Source organism: Haliotis asinina, chromosome 7, assembly GCF_037392515.1.
Source record: "Haliotis asinina isolate JCU_RB_2024 chromosome 7, JCU_Hal_asi_v2, whole genome shotgun sequence".
In the NCBI taxonomy this organism is placed as follows: Eukaryota; Metazoa; Mollusca; class Gastropoda; order Lepetellida; family Haliotidae; genus Haliotis; species Haliotis asinina.
Window position 1 is genome coordinate 29,792,419 of NC_090286.1, and position 27,094 is coordinate 29,819,512.

Here is a 27,094-nt window from a genome sequence, read left to right on the forward strand (position 1 = left end):
GATGATGACGATGCATGTAATGACGACAGAGCCGATGATGATGATGATGATGATGATGATAATGATGATGATGATGATGATGACGATGACGTCGATGACTTAAGCCAACAGCAGAGATGATGATAACGACGGCTTATGATGACTACAGAAGTGGTAATGATGACGACAACGATGACTTGTACAGTGACAGAGGTGACGATTATAATGACGACGACGCCGATGACTTATGCTAACACCAGATGATGATGATCATGATGAAGTGATGAGCACGATGATGATGATGATGATGATGATGACGACGACGACGACGACGATGATGATGATGATTACTATAACATGATACTCACATCGTTATAATAGCCTGTAATACCCATTCACTTTTTCAAAAATATCACACATGCTTTAAGACTTTCGCCATTACGCACAGTATTACGACCCAGTCGGAAATAACAATTATACGGTTACGTTTCTGACATGTGACACGTGTGGGTCTTACTGCTTGCGCCGGACATCGTGGTGTGAGATCGGACGCAGTTTGACACAATCAATGATCAGTATCGCCACTCTCCTTGAAAACTGTTAGAAGGTCATGTGCGCTGTTTCAGGTTGTTTTGGTATGACGAAGTTAGACATTGAGACGATGACGTTCGCCTCAGCAGGACAAACATGTACACAATTAGCTTGTTTGTTATTTAACGCCACACTCAGCAATATTACAGCGATCTCTAAGTAATGGGATCTGGGCCAGACAATCCAATAATCAACAGCATGAGCATCGATCTCGCAACCTGGGTACGAAGATATCTGTGAGCAAAGTCAACCAGTTTGACCAAACGATCCCGTTAGTCGTCTCTTACGACAATCATGTGTTGCTCAGATCAGTTCTTCATGCATCTGAGGATTTCTGAGATGCTTACAGACAATACCAACCACGACCTGAGCTCACTTGACTTTCAGGATCCAGTTTTCTTATTACACTGAGCGTAAGCCCAATGGAGCCCACTAATATGACAGGTGTACCTCCATGTTGGATAACTAGCTCTCGGCATCTAACATGCTTGTTTCTACAGTTCCTTTTTACAGACTTTATAGCTGGTATATTGCTGACACAAACGTCAAACAACGTCATGTGGTAAACTGCCACAGCGTTGGCTTAACTCCAGTCATACAATAATAATAAAAATGTTATTATTGAATGTGGTTCAGAACTCATTCATTTTCAACGCGTTTCAAAATATTCCTGTCATTGAAGTGATATGACCAAAGATTCACAGGATCTTTTCTCGTTTGTGATGAGCTGTATTGGAGTACCTCCGATTTATGGGAAAGATGAGTTCATTTCAGAAAGATCGCCTCCGTAGAGCAGTGATTAGGGCGTCCGGGTTCGATCCCCGGCCGCGTCATACCAGAAGACGTTGATATATGATACTTGTTTGGCGCTCGGCATTAATGGGTACAACAAGGATTGGTCGGCTCGAGTCAGCATTCTTGCTGAACTGCAGCATGGTACCCCAGTGAACTAGTACTATACAACCAGTTTAAGCCACACAAACACCATACAACAACGTATGCATGTCATGAGCGAAATATTCTAAAGTACAACGTTAAACCCTACTTTCACCTCCCCTCATTTCAAAAGCTCGGGTTTTTGTCTATGTTTATCAGACAAACACAATATCCAGCATGTCCCATTATCTGCGTACGTACGTACCTCGTAAACTCTCGGGCACAGTTGTCTTGACTTAAAGATGTCTGTTCGGATCATTGCATCAATGCATTGCACTGACGCCCCGACGTAATGGAGTCTCCACATGATCTGGGGTCGATAAGCCATGGGCCACACTTGAGTTACCATTGTCACAGCGCCAAGATAGAAATATTTGCCTTTGACTTTGTATCGACAAAAGCCTTTTCAAACGTTCGTCTAGTGTCGTCAGTGATCAGCCAGGTGTTTTGCTCGTCTTGGCTAACGCTTACCTTGACAATGGCAATGCATTTTAAACTGGCGATGATGATCTATTGTTGTGTAATGGTGCCAAAGGCACAAGTACAGGTGCAGGTGCGGGTGCAGGTACAGATACAGGTACAGGTACAGGTGCAGGTACGATTTCGTGATGATGATCGTCATCATCAGCTCGGTACATGTTTTCGCGTTCTGCTTCCTTTTCAGCATGGGAGATCGTAGCAGGACGGATGTATGCGAAGGAGGGACAAACAGAGCCGATGGCAAAACGGGTAAATATACAAAGAATGAGTGAGTGAGTTTGATTTTACGCCGAATTTAGCAATATTCCAGCAATATCTCAGCGTGGGACACCAGAAATTGGATACTCACGTTGTACCGATGTGGGGAATTGAACCCGGGTCGTAGGCGTGACGAACGAACGCTTTAACCACTAGGCTACCCCGCCGTCTCAGAAAAGACAGAAAGGACGCTACTTAGTATAAAATTGATCCGGGTTAAATTAATCTTAAATAACCCATGCGTTTCGTACGAGGCGACTAATGAAATCGTGTAGTCGGATCCCAGCTGTTCGATGTTCATGCTATGGATCACTAGATGGCCTGGTACAGACTCGATTATTTACAGACCGCCACCATATAGCTGGAATATTGCTGGAGCTGGAGTGTTAAAAAACAAACAAACAAACAGTACAAAACTCCACATCTCAGAAGTGTGGGACTCCGATCAAAGGGTCAGTGTGTATAGCACATTTTGCACTCACAGTGAGTATGTTTTTTACGCCATTTTAGCGATATTCCAGCAATATCACGCGCGGGACACCAGAAAAGGGCTTCACGCGTTGCACCTATGTGGGCAATCGAACCCAGGTCTTCGGCGTTATACGAGCGAACGCTTTAATCTCCAGTCTACCCGACTGTCCCTGGTCCGTGCGGGGATACTATGCAGAAACACAACAGTGTCGTCTCCATTAAAGCCAATTTCTGGTGTCCCCAACCGTGAGATCGCTGGAATATTGCTAAAAGCGGTGTAAAACTAAACTCACCCACATTCTTCTAAAATGCCACTCTTTGAAGTTTATGACCACATGCTGTGATATTTCTGAAGTACTGTTCAATGCGTTGTTTTGGGGTGGGTTTTTTTGTTGTTGTTTTTTACACCAACCTACTGATTTGTATCTAAATTACTTATTTATGTCGAGATTTACCAGTCGCTTCATTTTCTGTCTTCAAGACTCTTGAGACTGAATTGAAAGGGAAAACCAAGAGGGATATTAAGCAATGCCCCTGGCTTGATTTAGATATTGACATTACCTTCCCACATGCGTAGATCGATGCTCATGCTGTTGATCACTGGACTGTCTGTCCAGATTCGATCATTTACAGACCACCGCCACCTGTCTGTGATATTGCCGAGTGTGGTGTCATTAAAGGGTACCAGTAGAACTGCCCCCGCTACAAAATGCCGCAGCAAATTTTGTTCAAATTTTCGTTTACCAGCAAATTTTCCGTTCCACACCCATGGACCATCCCGCAGAAGAAAATAAAGCGTGAAAGAAAGACTTACGTGACTGGATGTATTTCTAAACAACAATTCGTTTAAATAGATACACAGATAATTCAAGATCATATTACCATTTTTGATTTAAATTTGATTTATTTTTAAGCAACAATAAATAAACATGAACAAAAACTGGTATGAAAGTGTTTACTATACTTGAATATTCAATTTGCTATTATGAGTTAACTGATGGAACATATATCAGGAAATATTACACCCTTGTGCCTTTTATATGAAGAATAATATTAAAGTTGACAAAAACTAAAAATATCTATGGCAAATATTTAACGTTTAATCATCAGTTGGGGCTCTAAACATTTATGGAAGGATAACCTCTCGAAATTAAAAATTTTATCATTTGATATGTACAGTTTACATGTGAAGTGTGGTTAATATATTTGCAACATGCAAAATGTCAGCGTCCAATAAACCTTTTGCAAAGTCCTCCTGCGGACGAAAGTACAAAAGATAAAATTACATGTTCACTCATATCCTTTCTTGATATTCACGAATCGCTTGTAAAATATACGGAAATGCCCGAACATTAGCGAAGGATAACTTTGGCCACACTTCCTGTCTGCAGTTGTGAGCCTCAAACACGCGTTGACTTGGTCTCTCATCTGACACTTCGCTTGATTGCCCATGCGGTGATGTCATTTTGCTGACAACGTTCATTTTCTCATTCTTTTTCCAGAAGAATACAGCAGTAACTTCGGCATCATGTCGTCTGCTGCAGGAGATTCGGTGTCGCTGTTAAAGCGACTTTTATCTGCTGTATTCTACGGAGTTGCCTCCTTTCTTATCATCGTTGTAAACAAAATAATCCTTACAACGTTCAGGTATGTGTTTCGTACGGTTGGGCGCGTGATCTGTAACTATATATTCTATGCTTTGCAGTGCAAGGCCGCAGACGTGTGTGTGCATTTATGTGCATGTTTGTGCTTGCGTTGCGTGTGCATATGTATGGGTCGTTTTTTATTTGTGTGTTTTTTTAATGTGATATTTGTGTCGGTGTTCGAACGATTTATCCTCCGTACATTTAGTCCAAAGACAATCCGTCCATCGAAAATAATCGTCGATTTCATCCCCCGCCAAAAATGACGAGCAGGCTGTTCGGCCACTCAGGAATACTCAGGAATACTCTACAACAGAGATAGGTCAGTCGCTTGCTTTCTTTACTGTACTAATTAACGTGTGCCTCATCGTGCTCCAACGCACACAGTGACTTGGCTCGTTCCCAGCGCAAATTCAGCTGTGTTTAGCAGAACTTTAGCCAGTATATTGTATCAGTCGGAATTAACAAAATGTTAACTGACACTGACCCCTCAAAAACAGAAAGTGTAAAACTTTCACAAAGCGTTGTAAACACCTTTCCAGTTAAAGTTTCCTCTCAAATTTGACAAAGATCCGTCCTAAACTCACTTCTTGAAAATTATTTATGCTTCACTGAAATAACATGGAAGGCAATGGAAATCACCTCAAGTAGTCCAATATGACTGGTCTGTATTTCTTATGGTGTTCCCTAAATTTTTACCCATTTGGTACAGAGAACTAATTAAGTGATGTGGGTATGTTATTTCTGGGTGAATGTTTGGGATTAAGTGATCTGGGAGCGGTAGATTCCATTAATTTTGCTCATAGGGGTTTTCATAAGTACCCATTTCATCAATACAATAAATTAATGACAAACTCAGTAACAGGTTAAAGACATGGAGGCGCGGTGGGCCAGGCTACTAATCCAGCGAGCTTGGAGGTGCCGGGATTGAGCCCACTTGTGACCGCGTCTAAAAAACCTTGGAGTCAGCTTTGTGTGCAGACTCTTTCAGTGTTGTCACAAACCCCCTGTTCACTTAAAAGAACCCACAAATCTGTTGGTAGATGACCATATGGTGGCCGCACGAATACGTACAAACATGTAGTTGCGGGTACAGCAACGTGCAGTAAACAAAGTACTGTGACTATGTGTCCCAGTCCACCCAGCTGTGAATGGGTACCTCGTAAAGATGGGAAAGCCACATTAACTCGGTGCGCCTGGTAAGGCTGCAAGTGTTGTATACTCCCCAGGGAGTTGAGATTGAAACTACGATGTGCCATTGTTATGGACATCCAATGATTGATGGGAAAAAAATGCCCTTGAGCAGATGAACAAACTGGATATCGGCGCTATACAAATATCTAGTTGTATTGTATTACTGGTTGTATGAATAGACTAACAAATGTTTGATGGATGCATCCAAACAAATATTTTGTTTGATAAAAGGTTTAATACAAAATATTAATAATGTACACAACATCAATTTACATATCAAATATGGCCAAAGTCTTTCAGACAGCAGTGCTCACTTGTTCAGTAGGGACGCGTGTTGCATCACATAGACATGGTAAATTCTTGAATGATGGCTTGAACATTGGATATAGTTATTAATTTAAGTTAGTCACATATCACTTGTCTACTCACTGCACTGTTTTCTTTGGCTGTTTCCATGTTTTGAAATATATTTTCAGATTCCCTTCATTCCAGACACTCGCTATTGGACAGGTAGGTTGAAGTAAAAGATTTCTATTGTATATCATTTTAAGGTCATGAAAGTGAGTGATAGTCATCTTCTTCCCATGGAGACTATTGGCTGACAAAATGATTCGCCTTTATAAAAGGATAATCAAGTTCATTTAATCATTTGTTGATATACCCATGAAGATCTGGGTTTGAACTGATCTTCAGTAAGCCATGCTTGTCGTAAGAGGTGACGGGATTGAGTGGCCAGGCTTGCTGACCTGGTTGACACATCATTGGTTCCCAGTTTCACAGGTTAATGTTCATGCTGTTGATCACTGGATTGTCTGGTCCAGACTCTGTTATTTGCAGTGTGCTGCCATATAGCAGGAATATTGCTGGGTGCCACAATTAAACTCATTCACTCACCTTTGCATGTATGTTCTCACACATACTATATCACTTAGCATGTATCTTCACCAATGTGAAACAGCATAAGAAAGTGTAGCTTTGTTTTAAAGTAATCACTAGTAAAAACATGTTAAATCTATGGTGAAGATGCCATGAAATCATCATAAATCCTGATCTGGTTATTGAAAGTTTCAATGCTGTAACTTTTATGATAAATCTGATCACATTGTTTTCAAGAACGCTCATGTTTTCTAAGAATATGATTGGTGATATATTTTCATTTGAAGGTGAAGTTCTATCAGTCTGTGTTTTTTCTGATGTGTTTCAGATGATAACTGGGATTGTTGTGCTGTTCATTTCAAAGAGACTGGGGCTGATTCACTTTCCAGGACTATCAAAAGATACTGTGTTGAAGGTATTTAGGAAATGAACTCTATGTGATTTCTATTTAAAACAGGATATTTGAATACCATTTGACATTTTAGATGCACGGTATTTCAAGTCTCAAATATTACTTTGCTGGGTTAAGAGTAGGGGTGGGCGATAATACCTGTTGACTGGTATAATGCAATTCAAACTTTGCAATACGATATATTGCGGTACACTTGGTTTTGCAATATAAGTGACCTTGATCAGTATTTTTTGTGATGGTGTATTTCCTTTATCTTATTATTCATTAACACTTTTGAGAATGTGTATTGGTCATGTAATTGCATATTCGTGACTTTTAAACCATATAAGTAAAAAAAATTAGATTGGTATTGGCATTCATTAATAAACACACCAAACTGGAGGACATTGCTGCAGATGCTTTTTCTCAACTTCCAGTGGCATTGTTTTAAAAGAAAGGAAACAATAATTTCATTGCCTTAAACCATGTGTTACACTTTCCCAATATAATGTAATACATACTGCAATAGGGCGACATATATCGCAATATATTGCAATACCAAAATTTGTCAATCATTCCATAACCAAGGTAATCACTTATTCCTTTGCTCAATCATTCCATCACCCAGTCCGTCACATGTTTCATCTCTTTATCATTCCTTAACTCATCCATCACTCAGTCCTGTACTTCAACATTTTATCACTCACTCTCCCTGTTCTGAAGGACCTAATATCCTTGGTCTGTGTTGCAGGTATGGCCACTACCTCTTATCTATGTGCTGAATCTCCTCGCAGGGCTTGGTGGTACACAACGACTAAAGTGAGTTTTTCTGCTGCTCTCTATTATAAAAACAACTGCTGGTAAAAGCCCTATGTAGATCAGGATGAGAATTGTAAGAGACAAATAGCTGTATCGTGTGGGATGCCGTTGAATTGGATGATGCTTCGGATCATGGGGATGTCATTTGTAACCATATCAATGATCAATGCTGCTGATGTTAATCCCTCATACTGATGATGTCAGTCCCTCATACTGATGGTGTCAATCCCTCATGTTGATGATGTCAGTCCCTCATGTTGATGGTGTCAATCCCTCATGTTGATGGTGTCAATCCCTCATGCTGGATGCTGATGGTGTCACTCCCTCATGTTGATGGTGTCAATCCCTCATGTTGATGGTGTCAATCCCTCATGTTGATGGTGTCAATCCCTCATGCTGATGATGTCAGTCCCTCCTGCCGATGTCACTCCCTCATGCCGATGGTGTCATTCCTCATGCTGATGATGTCAATCCCTCATGCTGATGGTGTCAATCCCTCATGCTGATGGTGTCACTCCCTCATGTTGATGGTGTCAATCCCTCATACTGATGGTGTCAGTCCCTCATGCTGATGGTGTCAATCCCTCATGCTGATGGTGTCAGTCAATCATGCTGATGTCAGTCCCTCATGCTGAATGCTGATGATGCCAATCCTTCATGCTGATGGTGTCAACCCCTCATGTTGATGTTGTCAATCCCTCATGCTGATGATGTCAGTCCCTCATGTTGATGATGTCAGTCCCTCATGCTGATGATGTCAATCCTTCATGCTGATGGTGTCAACCCCTCATGTTGATGGTGTCAATCCCTCATGTTGATGGTGTCAACCCCTCATGTTGATGGTGTCAATCCCTCATGTTGATGGTGTCAATCCCTCATGCTGATGGTGTCAACCCCTCATGTTGATGGTGTCAATCCCTCATGTTGATGGTGTCAATCCCTCATGCTGATGATGTCAGTCCCTCATGCTGATATCAATCCCTCATGCTGATGTCAATCCCTCATGTTGATGGTGTCAGTCCCTCATGCTGATGGTGTCAATCCCTCATGCTGATGGTGTCACTCCCTCATGCTGATGATGTCAATCCCTCATGCTGATGGTGTCAGTCCCTCATGCTGATGGTGTCACTACCTCATGTTGATGGTGTCACTCCCTCATGCTGGTGATGTCAGTCCCTCATGCTGATGGTGTCACTCCCTCATGCCGATGGTGTCAGTCCCTCATGCCGATGGTGTCAATCCCTCATACTGATGGTGTCAACCCCTCATGTTGATGGTGTCAATCCCTCATGTTGATGGTGTCAATCCCTCATGTTGATGGTGTCAGTCCCTCATGCTGATGATGTCAGTCCCTCATGCTGATGGTGTCAACCCCTCATGTTGATGGTGTCAATCCCTCATGCTGATGATGTCAGTCCCTTCTGCCGATGTCACTCCCTCATGCCGATGGTGTCATTCCTCATGCCGATGATGTCAATCCCTCATGTTGATGGTGTCAATCCCTCATGCTGATGGTGTCACTCCCTCATGTTGATGGTGTCAATCCCTCATACTGATGGTGTCAACCCCTCATGTTGATGGTGTCAACCCCTCAAGCTGATGGTGTCAATCCCTCATGCTGATGGTGTCACTACCTCATGCTGATGATGTCACTCCCTCATGCTGATGATGTCAGTCCCTCATGCTGATGATGTCGCTTCCTCATGCTGATGGTGTCAGTCCCTCATACTGGTGATGTCAATCTGTCGTGCTGATTGTGTCAATCTGTCATACTAATGGCAATCCTTCGTACTGGTGTCAATCTGCCGTGCTGATGTCAATCCCTGATGATGTGAATCTGTTGTGCTGATGTCAATCCTTCATGAGGCGACTGCTTGTCATAAGAGGCGACTAACAGGATCGGGTGGTGAGACTCGCTGACTTGCTTGACACGTCATTGGTTCCCAATTGCACAGATCGATGCTTATGTTGATGATCACTAGTTTGTCTGGTCCAGACTCGATTATCTACAGACCGTCGCCATATAGCTGGAATATTGCAGAGTGCAGTGTGAAACTAAGCTCACTCACTCACTCAGTCCTTCATGCTCATGATGTCGATCCTTTGTGCTGATGATGTGGATCCCAGACAGCAATCATATGCTTGAATATTGCTGGGTGTTGCATTAAACAGCCAGCAAACAACTGTTTTAATATGAAGTGGGACAAATTGTAAATGCCAGTTGTTACTGGCTAGCAAGTTCTGGAAAAATTAATCTGAGATGTTTTTGATATGTATCAGGATAAGAGGGCAACGATTACAAATCTGTTTGTGAATACAGTATCAACCCAGCAGTTGATGTATTTTTTATTGTATGATACTGACTTTATTACATCACAACATACTGCATATAACCGTATATTTTAGTTGACAATTCCACAGGGTGTCATCAGACATTAGACATTAGTTCAATGTTATAGATGACAGACTGGTCCACACCCCATGACTCTATGTTTACTGTTGTCATTTCAGTTTACCTATGTTCACAGTACTAAGAAGATTTTCTATTTTGTTCACCATGATTGGGGAATATCTGTTATTAGGGTAAGTGTTTGTTGTGTCATGTGTTCAACAAACTGGAACCAACACTTTGAATGTTATTACGTGTCAGGAAGTTTTAACAGTACTTTGTTTACAGGTCACTGACTTCCAATTTATATACATGTTGAATACATTAGATTTATATATTTTTCTTTCTGATACGTCTAGTTTCACTTGCACTAAAAGCAATCAAAGGTAAAGAAAACAAGGGAGGTAACCTTCTCATGGTTCATTTAAGAGATAAACATCATGTGTTATTTTGTTTAAAACATATTTTATTCGTGAGAAAAGGATTGGGTACAAGTTATCCAACTTAGAACACCTTCTCCGTAGTATTTACATAATATTATTTACATTCATTATACAAGATGGACAGACAAGAACAGAAAGATGAGAAAGATTGGGGCAATTGCAATAATTAAGAAAATCTTTTTTATTGACAAATGTATGTTTGAACAATTTTAAATATGTTTTGATTTGCATGATCAGTCAGATCTGCATTGCCACGTAACAGTAAATCAGAGTTTATAGTAACATTGGTAACACTGCGTAAATTAGCCATCATGGTAGATAGTTGACAGTCAAATAGGTAATGATAAGAATTTTCACAAATATATCCACAAGAAAATTTGGGGTTATCTATTATGCCAGCACAGAATAGATCGTAATTCAGTTGACTACACATGTAGCGTAGTTTTGTAAGGGTGATGTTAGTGATTCTCGGTCCAAAATCAAAGTATTTGGGAGCTGTATTTTGTGTTACAACAATATTTGATTTAAAAGATGGTGGCCAGTTTTTGGGTGTTATTCAGTATTGAGTCCGGGAATACATTCAGCCGGAGATTTTAAATGAAATATTTCCGGGCTTCAAATACTCAATAACACCCAGAAATTGGCCAACACATGATGTTTATCGACATTGTAAACAAAAGTAAACCAAAGGGTTTCACTGTCTGCACTCTGTTACATCGAGTACGGGTAGAGCGGTGAAGTGTCATCAGCTGGCCGTTTCAGCTGGTTCCCATGGTAGCATCTGGAGCTGCTCATTTGTGACCTCGTTTTGACTTTACTTCACAATATGTTTTGAATGATGTCACCATTGTGGATGATGCAACAAAATAATCGTTTGCAATGTTTCTATGTCTCAATATGCAGCGAACAGTCTTGCAATTTCTGGGAATCAAATCCCATTTGATCAAGTTTTTCAACCAATCAGATTACAGAACAAAGTGACTTTTGGTTTACAATTTGAATTGTTTTGGGTTTTTTTTGTCTTATTTGTCTGTTTCAAGAGTATTTTGTCACTGTTACATTGGATGAAAGTCTGGATGTTTTTTATATTAGCAATGATGATGTTTTTTTTTTTGTTCCTTGTGATAGATACAGTGTTGCAATCACAACGAAGTTGACAGTGTTGCTGATGATACTGGGAGCTGTTATAGCAGGAAGGTATGTTTTTCTTGTTATTGAGGGGCGATGGGGTAGCCTAGTGGTTAAAGCGTTCGTTCGTCATGCAGAAGACCCGGGTTTGATTCCCCACATGGGTACAATGTGTGAAGCCCAATTTCTGGTGCCCCCGCCGTGATATTGCTGGAATATTGCTAAAAGCGGCTTAAAACCAAACTCACTCACTCACTCACTCTTCTTGTTATTGTAACCTACTTCATGAAATACTGCTCATTGTATCAACCACTGGTTTCTCTTGACCAGATTTATAACACACCATATTATATATTGGATTTCACTTTCTCGATAAGAACGACATTTAGTTACTACTCGTTGGGGTTGAGTACCATCTCTTAATGGCAGCTACTTTCAAAGTGAGGAATCAGCACATACCAAGGCATCCTCATAAGTGGAACTCTGGTAGTGGTAGTCTCGTCCACTTACTTGATGTGCTCTGCTGACAAGTGACCTGTGAAGATCTGTGTGAGAGTAGGCCTTCAGCAACCCATGTTTGCCATAAAAGGCAACTATGCTTGTCCTAAGAGGCAACTGACAGGATCAGGTGGTCAGACTCGTTGACTTGATTGACACGCATCATCATTTCCCTATAGTGCAAATCAATGCTCATGCTGTTGATCACTGGGTTATCTGGTCCAGACCCTGGAATACTGCTGAGTGTGACGTAAAACTAAACACGCTCCCTCACTAAGCTGCCAAGTCAACAGTGATGGGATAGGTTAAAAGGGGTCACTCACTGCTCCAAAGATCTGAGTTCTGTTTCCCACATGGCTGCAGTGGGTGAAGCCCATTTCTGGTGTCCCCCCATATAGTACTAGAATATTGCTGAAAACCATGTAAAACCATAATCACTCACTGAGAAAGTGGCGACGTGCAACAGTTTCATCTGTTACTCCTAACTGGCTCTTGGGTCATTCCTTGAGATGCAATTTAAAAAATAATGTTTGAAAATAGATTTGTGTATACTGGAATGTCATGTCTGTGCCACCTAAGATCCAGAAGGGGCAGTGGGCTAGCCTGGTGGTCAAAGCAATCACTCGTCAAGCCGAAGATCTGGGTTTGATTCCCCACAAGCATACAATGTGTGAAGCCTGTTTCTGGTGTTCCCCTACCATGATATTGCTGGAATATTGCTAAAAGCAGCGTAAAATCCAACTCATTTACTCACTAAGATCCTGTAACAGTCAGTAACACAGAAACATGCGTTTTTCAAGCAAAAACATAATAAAACTACACAAAAATTATTTTGCGCACGTTTTGGATGCATAGATTCTTATCTACATAATTTTAAAAAAGTACCTTAAAACCGCAACATGTAGACAATCACTTTAAAATTACATGATTCAGGATTGTACTGAAAATTTCATGCACAAAAGATTTGAACTACATATTTAAGATTATATTTCTGCACCCACTCGTACAAAACCTACCTCAATCACTGAAGAGTATTGGGGTGATGGGTAGTTTAGTGGTTAAAGTGTTCTCTTGTGACATTGGGGACCTGGGTTTGATTCCTCACATGGGTACAATGTGTGAAGCTCATTTATGGTGTTCTGTGATGACATTGCTGTAATGTTGCTAAAAGTGGCATAAAACTAAACTCACTCAATTTCATCCTGTTTTTCAGCACTGACCTGGCCTTTGACCTGACAGGCTATGTGATGATTCTCCTCAATGATGTCTTTACAGCTATGTATAATATATATGTGAAGAAAAAGCTGGATTCAAAGGTAGTTTCTTACTAAGGATCTAATGATATGCTCTTACCATAGTATGGTACGTAATTGGTCTGTATCAGTTCAGAGATAGGATCACAATGCAGAAAATTGATAACATGAGCCACACCTAACATTGTTTAATAAAATGGAAAAAGGTAACCATGATCTTTATTATTTTAAATGAATAAAACTGTTCTTGTATGACTAGATAGAAATGACTGTCTGAAAACCCAAAATACTGAAGTTTGTGATTACATTGAGGTATACCCTGACCAAACCAAAGTCAAAATAACACGGTTCTACCAATACCACAGCATACTGTTTCACTCCCATTTCTACAGTGGTGTCCCCCTTTCATTTTGGATATCTGTTATTTGAGTTAGTCACATAGTAAATCTTTTATTCTGATGGTGTGTTTCACAAGCCAACCCTGAGGTACATTTAGCACTGGCAGAGAGCTATTAATAGACTCTATTTTGACATGAGCGAATCGGTGTTCTACTGAGGCAGGGTCTCATTGTATTGTTGTAGTAATTTGTTGATTGACACATATTTGTACATTAAACTTAGTGGAAAATGGGTTTTTACAAATACTTAGGGATTGTTCATAATATATGGGGGTGTAATGTTATTACATTTGCAAGAGTTGTATGATCAACAGGGAGATGAGATAATACAATGTGCTGTTGAGACTGACATCCATTGATCCGAGGGGGAAAAAAATAACCAGCAGCTTGAGCATGTACTAGTTACATGGATATGTGCCCTATATGAATATTCTATAATTTCAAACCATTTTAGAAGGATGTCAAGGATAAATGTAAGACACTGCATGTTGTTGCTGCTGCTGCTGCTGCTGCAGTATGTCACATTATGAGAAAGATTTCATGTGTGCCCACTTTGCCAGCATATTGGTAGAGCACTGTCTTTGTGTTTCTTGGAATGATAGAATGATAGAATTCAGCTGAGGAATATTCCAGCTATTATGAGGCAATCTGTAAATAGTGGGCGATCTTTTTTAATTTATCCTCCTGTTACTAATCCGCTAGGTGTGCTGATCCAGACGGTCCAACTTTAAACTGACAGTGCATGTCGTATGCGTGATGTGCGCCATACGTCTTACTATTACATTTACAGACAGTTAACCAGTAAAGCCTTCGCCGTCACTGGGAACATTCACGCTGGTGCATGGACAGCATATCTTTTCCCTTTTACAATGATATATCAAGTGTTATTTCCTGAAATATTTATTCTATGATTCTATGATACACCTGGGCCAGGCATGGCTGCTTACATTGCGGAAGCGAGAGGTTGGACCATCGTTTATATCATTTCAAAAGGAGAGTTATCGCCCCTCGCAACAAAAAGATCGCCCATTGAGTCTGGTCAAACACACAATCAATTCAATCTACACATATTGTTGGCATGTGTCAACCGTCTTTTCACCAGTATCCGATTCCTCAAACCAAACTTAATTCTGAGTTTTGACTTAAGTTCAAGTTTTTGCTCAAATTTGAGATTTGAGCTAAAAATTCAGCTGTTTCAAATTGTCAAACTCAGTTTGAGATTTGAGTGAAAACTTAAGTTTGTTTCGAGAAATTCATGTTACTTGGTTCTTTTCTTTTAATTTAGTTTTTTGCCACACTCACCAATGTTACAGCTATATGGCGGCGGCCTGTAAATAATTGAGTCTGGAGCAGACAATCCAGTGATCAACTGCATTAGCGTTGATTTACGCAATTGGAATATGATGAAATATGTCAACAATGTCAATGAGCTCATCCACCTGATTCAGTTAGTTGCCTCTCATGACAAGCATGTGTTACTGAAGATCAATTCTAGCCACGATCCTTATGATTCACTTCTTCTTACAAGAAGAGTGGGTTGATGAAGATCAATTCTAAACCAGATCTTCACAATTAACTAAGTAGTTGGAATGTTTCTAACTGTGAATGTTTACATTCCAGGAACTGGGTAAATATGGAGTGCTCTTCTACAACTCGCTCTTCATGATTTTACCAACATTGTTGTTAGCTCAGTATAATGGAGAAATTGACAAGGTTAGTGATTTTCAATAATAGTTTTATTTTAGCACTATGACACTGGTCAAGTGATCTGACGCCTTCTCAGATAAAAAGTGCTATGTCTTTCATTTCAGTACCAACCATAATTTTGTGTCTAATCCCAAATTGCCTAAACATCAGCTATGCATTATGTGCTTAGTCTTCTATTATCCCCGACCACAACCCCAAACCAATCTCTTCAAATTTTGTGACATCTTACAATGGGGGAAGTACACAGACACCAGTTGATTCTGGGGACCTGACCTTATTTTCAAGGTCGCCACAACACTTTGATCACTTTTCAAACTTTCGTTAACATATGTCATAAACTGGTGTACCCAGTATCTTAAAATTTGGTGACAGCCTACATCGGGGGCTTATGCAGACAGCTGTTGATTTAGGTGACCTTGACCTTGTCTTTAAAATCACCACAACACTTTGCCCTCACGATATCTCATATAACAGGGTATCTCATAAAACACTGCACCCAATGTCTTCAATATTTTATCAGCCTGCATTGGATGATTATGCAAACACCAGTTAATTATAAAAATATTTCGTTCTTCAGCGGGGGACATTGCCATGTATCAAACGCTTGTTGACAGTGCTTTAGCCTGGTGGTTAAAACGTCCAGTCATCATGCTAAAAACTCTGGTTTGAATCCCCTCATGGGTACAATGTGTGGAGCCCATCTTTGGAGTCCCCTGCTCTGATATTGCTGGAATATTGCTAAAGACGGGGAAATCTAAACTCAGAGTGATTCATATGTACTGTCTTGTTTCATTGCAGGCTATATTGTACAAGGAGTGGAAAAATCCCTTGTTTCTTGGCCAGTTCCTGTTATCTTGCTTCATGGGGTTTGTCCTCAACTATTCCATCATACTGTGTACTGCATACAACTCGGCTCTCACCACCACAGTCGTTGGGGTTTTGAAGGTGAGCTGTATTCCTGTCACTGATCTTGTTAGGGTTTTACCATTTTTTTGTTATTATATTTATATTATTATTTTATGGAGGAGGGCACGAAGACTGTTTTACGTATTCCATGTTCAGAAAGATGGATGAACATCTGAACCCGAGAAGTCCTCCTCTTTCGATACTCTATACTCTTTATCTGCTTTCCCCTTGTCAGTTCACCATGTTGTGCTGTTTCATTCAACTACCTGCATCTTTACTTCACTCCGTCCACTCAATCCTGCTTTGCCACACCACACTATGTTCCAAGCTACTGCTCCCCTTCACTACTGATGACTCCGCTCTACTACTAGCTGCATGGTGATTTGCTCAATTCCTCTCAACTTCACCTTTGATGTTGTAGGGTAGCCTAGTGGTTATAGAGTTTGTTTGTCAATCTGAGGACCAGGTTTCAGTTTCCCACATGGGCTTAATAAGTGAAACCCATTTCTGGTGTTCCCCTCTGTGATATTGCTGGAATGTTGCTTAAAGCCTTGTAAAACCAAACTCACATACTCTCAACTCAACTTCGTTTGCTACACTTCAAAAATGATCCAAGCCACACACCTTATGATTCAGACAAACTCTGCTCCTCAACTCTCTGATCCATCTTCTCTACCACACCGCACCATGCTCAAAGGTTCAGCTCTCTGGACACTGACAATCTCTGTTCCACTTTCTGCTCCACTCAAACCAACTGAACTCAACCCAGTTAATGGTCCGGGTTAGAATATTGGCCTTCAGTAACCAGTGCTTGTCATAAATGGCAAGTAATGGGATCAGGTGGTCAGACTTGCTGACTTTTTGACACATGTCATCAGTTCCCAATTCTGCAGATCAATTCTCATCATGCTGATCAATGGATTGTCTGTCCAGGCTCAATTATTTACAGACACCTGCCATATAGCTGGAATATTGCAGAGTGTGGCGCTCGCTCGCTCGCTCGCTCGCTCACTCACTCACTCACTCACTCACTCACTCACTCACAAATAAACAAACAAACAAACAAACAAACATTATCTTCTTTCATTAACAGTTTCTCCTTTTATTCCAGAATACTACAGTGACCTATGTTGGCATGTTTATTGGAGGCGATTACATATTTAGCTTACCAAATTTTGCTGGAATGAATATTAGGTGAGTATTCAAAACCACGTTTCAAGATAAATAGACACATACTTGATGTAACAACCCTTAGTATTTGGGAGGCAGAATAGTATTTCAAATTGTTGGAAATATTTGAACAAATTCTTTACCAACCAAACTGAAAACACTGGCAGTGCTAGTGGAGTGAATTTTTTGGACCTGCTAAATGTAGCAAGGTCTAGGTATGTTTCTGTTTTTCTACAGTGACCCTCAGTAAATCTGTAAATACTAATAACAGAGAGTTATGTTTTATATACGCTATGTAAGAGATCCAGTCTGCATCTTTTGATAAATGAAAATTATGCCGGGATCAAACTTGTTCGTGCCAACGTATCGATGACAAGTGGAAAATTAGTTAGGACAACTTACTTTCTTATGTTCACTGGGGCGGTGGGGTAGCCTAGTGGTTAAAGCGTTCGCTCGTCACGCCGAAGACTCGGGTTCGATTTCCCACATGGGTACAATGTGTGAGGCCCATTTTCTGGTGTCCTCGGCCGTGATATCGCTGGAATATTGCTAAAAGCGGCGTAAAAACCAAACTCACTCACTCACTCACTTACTGTCACTAAGTATGGTTAAATTCTTACCACACATGTGATTTGTTTGCAAAAGTGCTTTAAAAGTATGTTTTCATCGTTGTTATCTTTCATGATGTAAAGTGACATTATGAACATTGACTAATGATAAAGTGTACAGATCAGACACCCACCAAATCATCAATGTCTTTTCAAAGCAGCTAAGCAAAAATACATACCTAGCATTGTTTTATTACTCATGTTTTATCAGTGAATGTTACAATACATTTACAACTTTTTACATTCACTTCAAGTCATTTAATGCTTTGAAATTCATTTTAAAGATCATGAATATATGGCACAGCAGAAATTGAAATGGCATACTTAAGTTATCAGGAGAGTGCTCATGAGGCACACATGAAAAAAAAATTGATCTCGATCCCTTATGTGTTATTAAAGCTGTTACAACATATCATTTCGATAATTGTGACACTTTATCTGGCAATAGAGGTATTGATACTACATATATCATGTTTGGGATTTCACTTTCTTAGTAAAGTACAGAGTCAGGCACCTAAGCCCTAAGCCGCGTAGCCCACTCAGCCACTACGACTTCCATGACTTTGTGTGCTGGCGATTAAGTGCCTGACTTTGAGGGTGCGGGTTTGAATCCGGGATGGTACTCAACCAAAAAAGTACTACAATTTGTACTTTACTGAGAAAGTGAAATCCCAAACATGACATATGTTGCATTTGACCACTTTCTAAAAGGGCATTGTATAATCAAAGATATTGATACTTTGTTGTTATCATTATGTGTATCATTTATGTCAAAACTTCCACTGTAACTTGCTATCAAAGTATACTTTTTCAAAGAAAACATATAAGAAAACAACTAAAGATAGCATGTAGTGATATGCATCAAATTGAATCGTACCAAGATATTGTGATATGTATCATATCATGAAAGTTCTGTATCGTCACATCTCTAGTTTTTCTAAACTAACTTCTGGTGTCCCCCCCCCCATGATACTACTGGAATATTTAGTAAGACCAACTCACTCACCCACGATAATCTAACTTGTTTGATCTTCATTTCAGTATGATGGGCAGTTTGCTGTACTCGTATGTAACCTTTGGCCAGAAGCCTTCCAAACCCAGCAATCAAAACACAACCGAACAGAAACCACAAACCCAGCATGTTTGATAGAGGGCTTTGTCACTACAGTCTCAGCAAATAGTATTGTTCTATCAAGAGGAGACAGAGTGTAATGTACTCAGTGGTTTAGGACATCGAGTATGCTTGTGTGTGTTTGTTGAGATCCATCCAAAACATACATCTTACTATTATAAGTATCATGACAATTTTTAATTGCAAAAAGAGACGAAAGATGTAGGTCCTGACTACCATGCCTGGCTAACTCAGAAGGAGAGACTTGCGACTGGTATGTCAAGGGAATATTATTTTTTTGCAAGTTTTTTGTTTTGCTTTTCTGGGTCAATTATATGAATTATTAGGGCTGTTACAGTGCACAGCTGTTTTTCATGAATTGTAACCATATACTCATAAGTTCAATTCATTACTTATAACCATTAGAATCAAAGATTTGTGAATTTTTAGAAGGGGATTTTTTTACATGATTTTTGGTGGTATTTATTAAAACAGTTTTTAAAATGGACTAATCCATGCAATGTGGTTAGTTTGACAGTATTGTGATCGGGTTGTTGCAGTGATGAATTAACACTGTCAGCATGCTCAAAACATGTCATGGAATATTTTGTATGTTATGTGACAGAATTCACTGAATAATCTCAACTGCTGAATGGTTATATTTGTTACCCAATATTCGTGATATTTGGGATTGCGCTTTCTTAATATGTTGCAGATTCTGGTACTTTTGTTTGGTTGAGTCCTCTCCGGAATTCGAACCCACACCGTCAGAGTCTGGCACCTAATTGCCAGCACACGAATTTCCGCTCAGTCACAGTGGAAGTTAAAGGCTAGGAAGCTATGGAAGAGTGAATTATGCTTCTGACTTTGTCCACTAGAGATTAGGTGCCAGACTTGAGGGTGTGGCTTCAAATCCCAGATGGGACTCAACCCAACAAAAGGACCATAATCTGCACTTTACTAAGAAATGTATCATGTTAGATTTGACCAATTCCTAAATGGCATTGTGTTTTTCATGTATCATATTTGCCTCTTGCTGGATTCCTTACAAACCTGAGACATACACTCACAGGCAAAAGTAACTGTGATAAAGTGAATTTAGTGATGAATGAAAACCAGTAATTATTGTTGTCATTATATGTATATCCCAAACAATGACTTATTCTCCTTACTTTACACCATATTTCCAGCATTGGAGTTGCAGGAGAAAGAAGGTCATGGATCATACATTGTTGTACTCATATTAGCGTGAGCTGTCATTTATCGTTTGTCATGTATGAGAGTTGAACTTGTATTAGCATGACTTGCAATCTATCATTTTTACAGTATGGGAGTTGCAATCATTTTAGCACTAAGAATGTTATAGGTTGATTGTATGGCATGAGAGTTGCACTCATTCAAGGAGAAAGAACATCATGGGATTGTTAACAGTATGGGAATTGCAATCATATTAGCATGATCTGTCATCGGTCTGTTCTACACTAATTGGGGTTAAAGTCATCTTAGCATCTGATCATTTGTGCAGTATTGGAGGTGTACTTTTATTGGTGTGAACTGTCCTTGGTCTGTACTACATTATGGCAGTTGCAATTATCGTAGCACTGAGACAGTTGTGGGTCTGTTATATAGTATTGGAGTTCAGCCATCTTAGCACTAAGAATGTCTAGAGACTGTTACACAGTATGGGAGTTGTACTAATATTTGCTTGAACTGTGTTCAATCGTTTGTACACTATGGAGGTTACAATCATCTTAGCACTAAGACAGTTGTGGGTCTGTTATATAGTATTGGAGTTTCAGCCATTTTAGCAGTAAAAATGTCATGAGACTTAAACAGATTATGGGAGTCGTATTAGCGTAAACTTTCGTTGGTCTGTTGTGTTTCAATCATCATGGCGTTAAGACTGCCTTGGGTCTGTAATACAGCACTTCATCTTAAGACTTAGATCATCTTGTATAACATGTCCCAATATACTTTTAAGGGAAGTTGTAGAACATGTCCCAATATACTTTTAAGGGGAGTTGTTTCTGTGGATAATAAGCTAATCATCACTAGTTGTTCTTTAGTGTTAAATTGTTACAGCATTGCACATCTCAGAGAAACATAAAAAATGAAGATCCCTTTGTGGTATTAGAGTTTTGCCATGTATTATAGGTTCTATTCTTAATAATACCTCGTTAGGATGAGAGAGCCTCAATAAACTCGGTGTGCCAAGTGGCAGCAAGAGTTGTATACTCCCAAAGGAGTTGAGATTGAAATACGACGTGCTGTTGAGATTGACATCCAGTGATCGAGGGAAAAATGCCAGCGCCTTGAGCACGCACTAGTGCGTGGATATGTGCTCTATATAAACAACCTATATCTATCATTTCATATCATATCATGTCTATCTAATAATAAGAGTATTTGTAAAGTGCTGACTTCCCCCAAATAAGGACCATGTTCAAAGGGCTGACAAGTCACAGTTCATTATTAGACTAGATAACAAAAGGTTCCTGTGAGGTGCTAGGTTATAGTCACATGACTTATCTCAAGTTACCAGGTTTTTGCTGGGTGAACAGAGACAAATTTAAACAAACTTGCTTACCTAAGGTATCACATGGTTGCTCCCTTAGGTCTTAGTAATCAGCAGTAGTATTCTGCACTCTATGTCTATATAGACACTGCTATCAAGCAACTGATGACATGCTGGATGAAATGGTAGTATCTACATGAGAAAGCCATATTTTTTGTTATCAGTGTCGGTGGGGTAGCCTTGTGTTTAAAGTATCTGCTTGTCATGCCAAAGATCTGAGTTCGATACCCTGCATGGAGACTTTGTGTGAAGCCCATTTCTGGTGTCCTTTGATGTTATGTTGTAAGAATATTGCTAAAACCGGCATATAACTACACTCATTGACTCACATTGTTATATCTAAATAAGTTATGTATCTGTAAAATTGTCTCCCTTTTTCATCATCCCAACTTCGGAATGTAATATACGTAAGTTACTCAGTGTTATGGAAAGATGTTTACAAGATTTAGCATGTCAGTGAACTTCCTGCCAAGTGACAATGTGTAGCCAGCAAACTAGGATATGTTGGATTATTGACTAATGTAGTGTAGTTTTGTTCAACTCCCCAACATTTCGGCCAGACAACTTGAGAGTTACCAGACCAGTTGGAAAGTTGACAGTCCAGAATTTTCTGGATTAAGAAAAATAATAAGAAGGTAAATAAGTGCAGGGAAACTGTTTAATGTTTTCAAATCTGTTTCAGTCAAGGCTTTATTCATTATACTCAAAGTCAGATTGGTCCATTGTGCAACTTTTCAAAAATGGCCATCCAGTTGCAAAACAGACTGTCCCAGGCGGTCAGGCAGGCGGGAGTTTGCAGTGCTGATGTAATGGCTAGTTTGAAAATGCTTGGATGCGAATAAGAGAAATATATACCTTATTTTGTTCCTTTTTGGACTATATAAAAGTTTCTTCATAGAACTATTTTGAGTATGTGTCTATTGCATTCGTCACACTATCAACCAGTCAGATTGCTCATTTGTCTGAGCACTTGGTCATTACCCTGTCTCAGTAAGGTCAGTTTTATGCTGCTTTTAGCAATATTCCAGCAATATCATGATAAGGGACACAAGAAATGGACTTTACACACTGTCCCCATGTGGGGAACCTATTGTTGCATTGTCCATGAACTGGTAGTGTCTCTATACGTTTGATTATCGTGACTTCTGCATGTTGGCTGTGTATGTTGACACGTTTATTGAAGAATATGATGTGTAAATCTTAAAGGCACAATTTCACACATTTTCAGCAATATTATATTGTACATATTGGGGCATATGCACTTACTTTAGCTTCCTCATGATGCAATAAAAGACTTATTATCCCTCATGATTTCCATGAAATCATTAATTGAAACTTTGAGGCGAAGAGCTTCCAAACAAATAACACTTGTCAGTTGCATTAATCCTTTGAACTTTTAACTTAATATTGTAATCTAAATATGCAATTTTATGGGGTTTGGTAATAAATTTTATGGTAGCTTCCAAGAGGGCTGATAGTTATATAAGTATTACTGAGAGAGTTCATAATGTGTATTTAGAGAAATGTGAAATTTTTATGTGAAATAGTGCCTTAAAGGTATTGACGATGATGTTTGGCTGAAGTTTTCTAGAAATTAGATCTTGTAAAAAGGTTTTGCTGCATGACAGTGTTGTTGGTAATTGTATGACATACTATATATATATATATGATATACATAGAGATTTATCAGACATATTTACTATTTTATTTTGCGAATGAATTTGATTTTGATGATTTTATTGGGTGCTTTTTAATTTTATGTTTGACTTCCTCATGCACATTGTGCATTGGGTTCACAGGATTATTAAAAAAAACAACCAAGAGAAATCCTTCTGGATGCAAGTTTGGGATAGATCAGTCAGTGTGATCTCAAAATGTATCAGGAAACTATTTTCTTATTCTCTTACTCAACTTGAGACAGGAATGCGTTATTTCTGAATCTTTACATTGTACATGTTTGTTATACATATCTTAATTGGGTTAGATTTGCATGTTTATCTACTGAAACTTTGGCTTTTACTGAGTAGTTTGAAATTACATCTACTTGAAGGTGAACCTTCAGGAATGTTTTATATTTAGTGGAGCATTTTAAGACTTACACTACTGAAAATACTCTCAAAAGTCATACTCCTGTTGTAAGTTGCTTATGCTAAGGAAATCTAGGCTTGCCACATTTTCTAGACTTGCATGGGATTTCTTTGATATAATTTACTTCAGGGTCTGTTGCATATTTGAAAATGGTCTTTTCAGATTACCAACTACATTAGGTTATTTCAGAAAAGCAGGGTGATTACTAGTCAGTGGTGCAGTTTGTAAAATTTGAACTTCCTGATTAATTATTCCTTTGGTGGTAATAAGAATCCTCACACAATCATGTTTAATCTCTCACTCACCAAAACAAACTTATCATTTGTGACATGAGGATAATGTTAGGCAATTCATTATATTCTCCTGTGCAGTTGAATATACATGCTGATTGCCTTATGATAGCACACATTACATGATGTCCTTTTGTTGTGCTTAAATTATCATCCCACTAATACCAGTCTGAATTTTAGACCAACATATATATTCCAAACACTTGGAATATATTTGCATACACGTATACTGTAAAAAATATGTGGAATGTTTTTGGCATGCTTTTGGCTTTTTCTTGTCAATAGATGCTTGTAGTTTGTAACCATTTAAAAAGATATAAAAGAAAATGAGAAGATCTGCAGTCAAGAAATAAAAATAATTCTGTTTTTGACAGATTGTCCAAATTGTTGCAAATGTTTTGTTATAACCTGTTGTTGATATGAGCAGAGACCATATGGTCTCTGATATGAGCTTATAACATTCTGCAAATATACTCATGTTCTAATATTTAACACACATTGTCTTCCAAAGCTATGAATACTTATGTAAGTATGCATTTGGAGTCCCATGCCAAAAAACAAAGCCATGGAATTCCTAGATCTCAGTATTGAAGCCTCCACGTTTGTATTCACACTTCCAATGTCTCATACTACTTTCTTCCTGAAGCAAGTAACCAAGTTTATTCAATATTCCAGGGAAATCTCTAAGTTGGTGCGTCTTTGAACATGGTAATGTCACAGATGGGTCTTATCCGGGTTTAAAGGGATGGTTGCAGTTTTTCAGGGCGACTTGGTCAATGAGGGCTATTCATGACATGTAAGGACACTTTCTTTTTTGAGTTATCTCCCTTTGTTGTGCCTAATTTGTGGCTCTACCTCAGTTTGGAGGAGACAAGTGGTCCCACTTTCATTGCCTCTTGCCCAGTATAGGCTGTTTGCAGTATTTTTGTCATTTTAGCAGAAATCCAGACAATTTTTATCTGTACAAAGCAATCTAAGTAAACGTGGTCTCCGTATTATTTGTTACACTCCTACAGTGAGTCTACCACGGAGGAGGTCACGTCAGGTAACCCTACAGCGATGTATGACCGTCCAATCAAACATTAAGCAGCGAAATGGATCCAATCAATCAGACAACGGCTATTGTTTAGGGTTTGGTGGGACTTACCAAATTCCCTGGTCTCGAACACGTTTTCTCTACAAATGAAAATCCACATGAACACAAATACTAGACCTGCAGTATATACGATTAGGGCTTTCTGATGACATGGCTACCATTTGGTAACATTTTTGTAAGCTGACATCATTGAATATTGACAAAAACACTATTTTCAGCGACAGTTTACTGATTGGTGACAGTGTTGTAGCATGCTTAGCATGCATCACCCGGAAGCGATCGTATGGTAAGTAGCATTTGGAATCATTTGGGTACAAACCTTGTTGAGGTGAAAGTTCAGAAGGTATGTATGAATGTCCACATTTGCGATTTGATAAGCTGTGTTCTGATTGGTCTGTCTCAAAGATTACCTGACGCGACCTGCATCTAGGCTTCGTTATATTTGTTTTTAAAGGAGTTGAGAATACTGTGCAAGTTGATCCATAGTTGACTTGAACAAGAAACTTGGGAACTTACAAAACGTGAGGACATTTTACACTGTGCTTGTTATTAGGGGAATAAATTGTTGACAAAAAAAACCCATTTTTGTGTATATTTTCATTCGGCACCGTAAATAAATCTGGTAGTGGTTGTATTCTCAAACAAGCCATCATGTACCGGTTGCATGATGAAACAGGTATTTGAGTATGGTTGCATGATGCAACAGGTATTCAAGTACTAGTTGCATGATGCAACAGGTATTCAAGTACTGGTTGCATGATGCAACAGGTATTTGAATATGGTTGCATGATGAAACAGGCATTCAAGTACTGATTGCATGATGCAACAGGTATCCAAGTACAGGATGCATGATGAAACAGGCATTTGAGTTCTGGTTGCATTACGAAACAGATACTCAAGTACTGCATTATGAAACTGGTCATAAGTACCAACTGCATTAAAGCAGGTCATCAAATATGTTGCATTACAAAACTGGTTGTAAAATACAACCAACAATGACAAGGTTTCTGGTCAGGTATGTAATTAAAAGCTTGATGTCATTTCAGCACATAGGTTTCCATGAGTTTCCCCTTCACTAAACAGTACATTGTTCTTCCAGGACCAAAAAGTCCTTTACAGTATTATGTCAATTTGGATATATCGGTCTCAAAGATTACCTGACGCGACCTGCATCTAGGCTTCGTTAGACTCAGTAGAGGAGTGTAAACCAATAATATTAAGACTAAGTTTACGTAGACTGCTGTAGTAAGGAAATATTGATGAGACCTAGTAACCTTGCCAAAATGATATTTATATATGTATATCTTGTTATATTTGTTTTTAAAGGAGTTGAGAATACTGTGCAAGTTGCTCCATAGTTGACTTGAGCATGAAACTTGGGAATTCGTACGAAACGTGAGGACATTTTACACTGTGCTTGTTATTAGGGGAATAAATTGTTGACAAAAAAAACCCCTTGTTTGTGTTTATTTTCATTCGGCACCGTAAATATACAGAAACATAACTGGCTGCTTCATTTGTCTGGTGGTTTCTGCTGTTGTTTTGTCGTCCTCAGCATTTCATCTATATGGTGGAAGTAGCCTGAAAATAATCAAGTCTGGACCAGACAATCCCACGATCAATGATGAATACAATTGGGATACGATGATGTGTCAACCAAGTCAGTGAGCCTGACCAACCGATTCCTGTCATTCACCTCTTACGACAAGCATGGGTTGCTGAAGATCAATTCTAACAAAGATCTCCACATGCTTGGTGGCTTATGAGACGCAGACAGACAATGCCAGTCTCAGCAA

The 27,094-nt window shown here is 39.2% G+C and overlaps 1 protein-coding gene across 1 annotated transcript; it reads left to right on the forward strand.

Moving 5' to 3' along the window:
* Positions 1 to 4,089: 4,089 nt before the first annotated feature.
* LOC137292209 (nucleotide sugar transporter SLC35D2-like) lies at positions 4,090 to 24,558 on the forward strand. Its single transcript, XM_067823775.1, has 11 exons — positions 4,090 to 4,362; positions 6,029 to 6,062; positions 6,757 to 6,843; positions 7,571 to 7,638; positions 10,150 to 10,221; positions 11,599 to 11,667; positions 13,310 to 13,412; positions 15,368 to 15,460; positions 16,253 to 16,399; positions 17,472 to 17,554; positions 19,180 to 24,558. Exons 1-11 carry the CDS (start codon positions 4,244 to 4,246, stop codon positions 19,283 to 19,285), a joined length of 981 nt encoding a protein of 326 aa, XP_067679876.1. The 5' UTR covers positions 4,090 to 4,243; the 3' UTR covers positions 19,286 to 24,558.
* Positions 24,559 to 27,094: the final 2,536 nt, after the last annotated feature.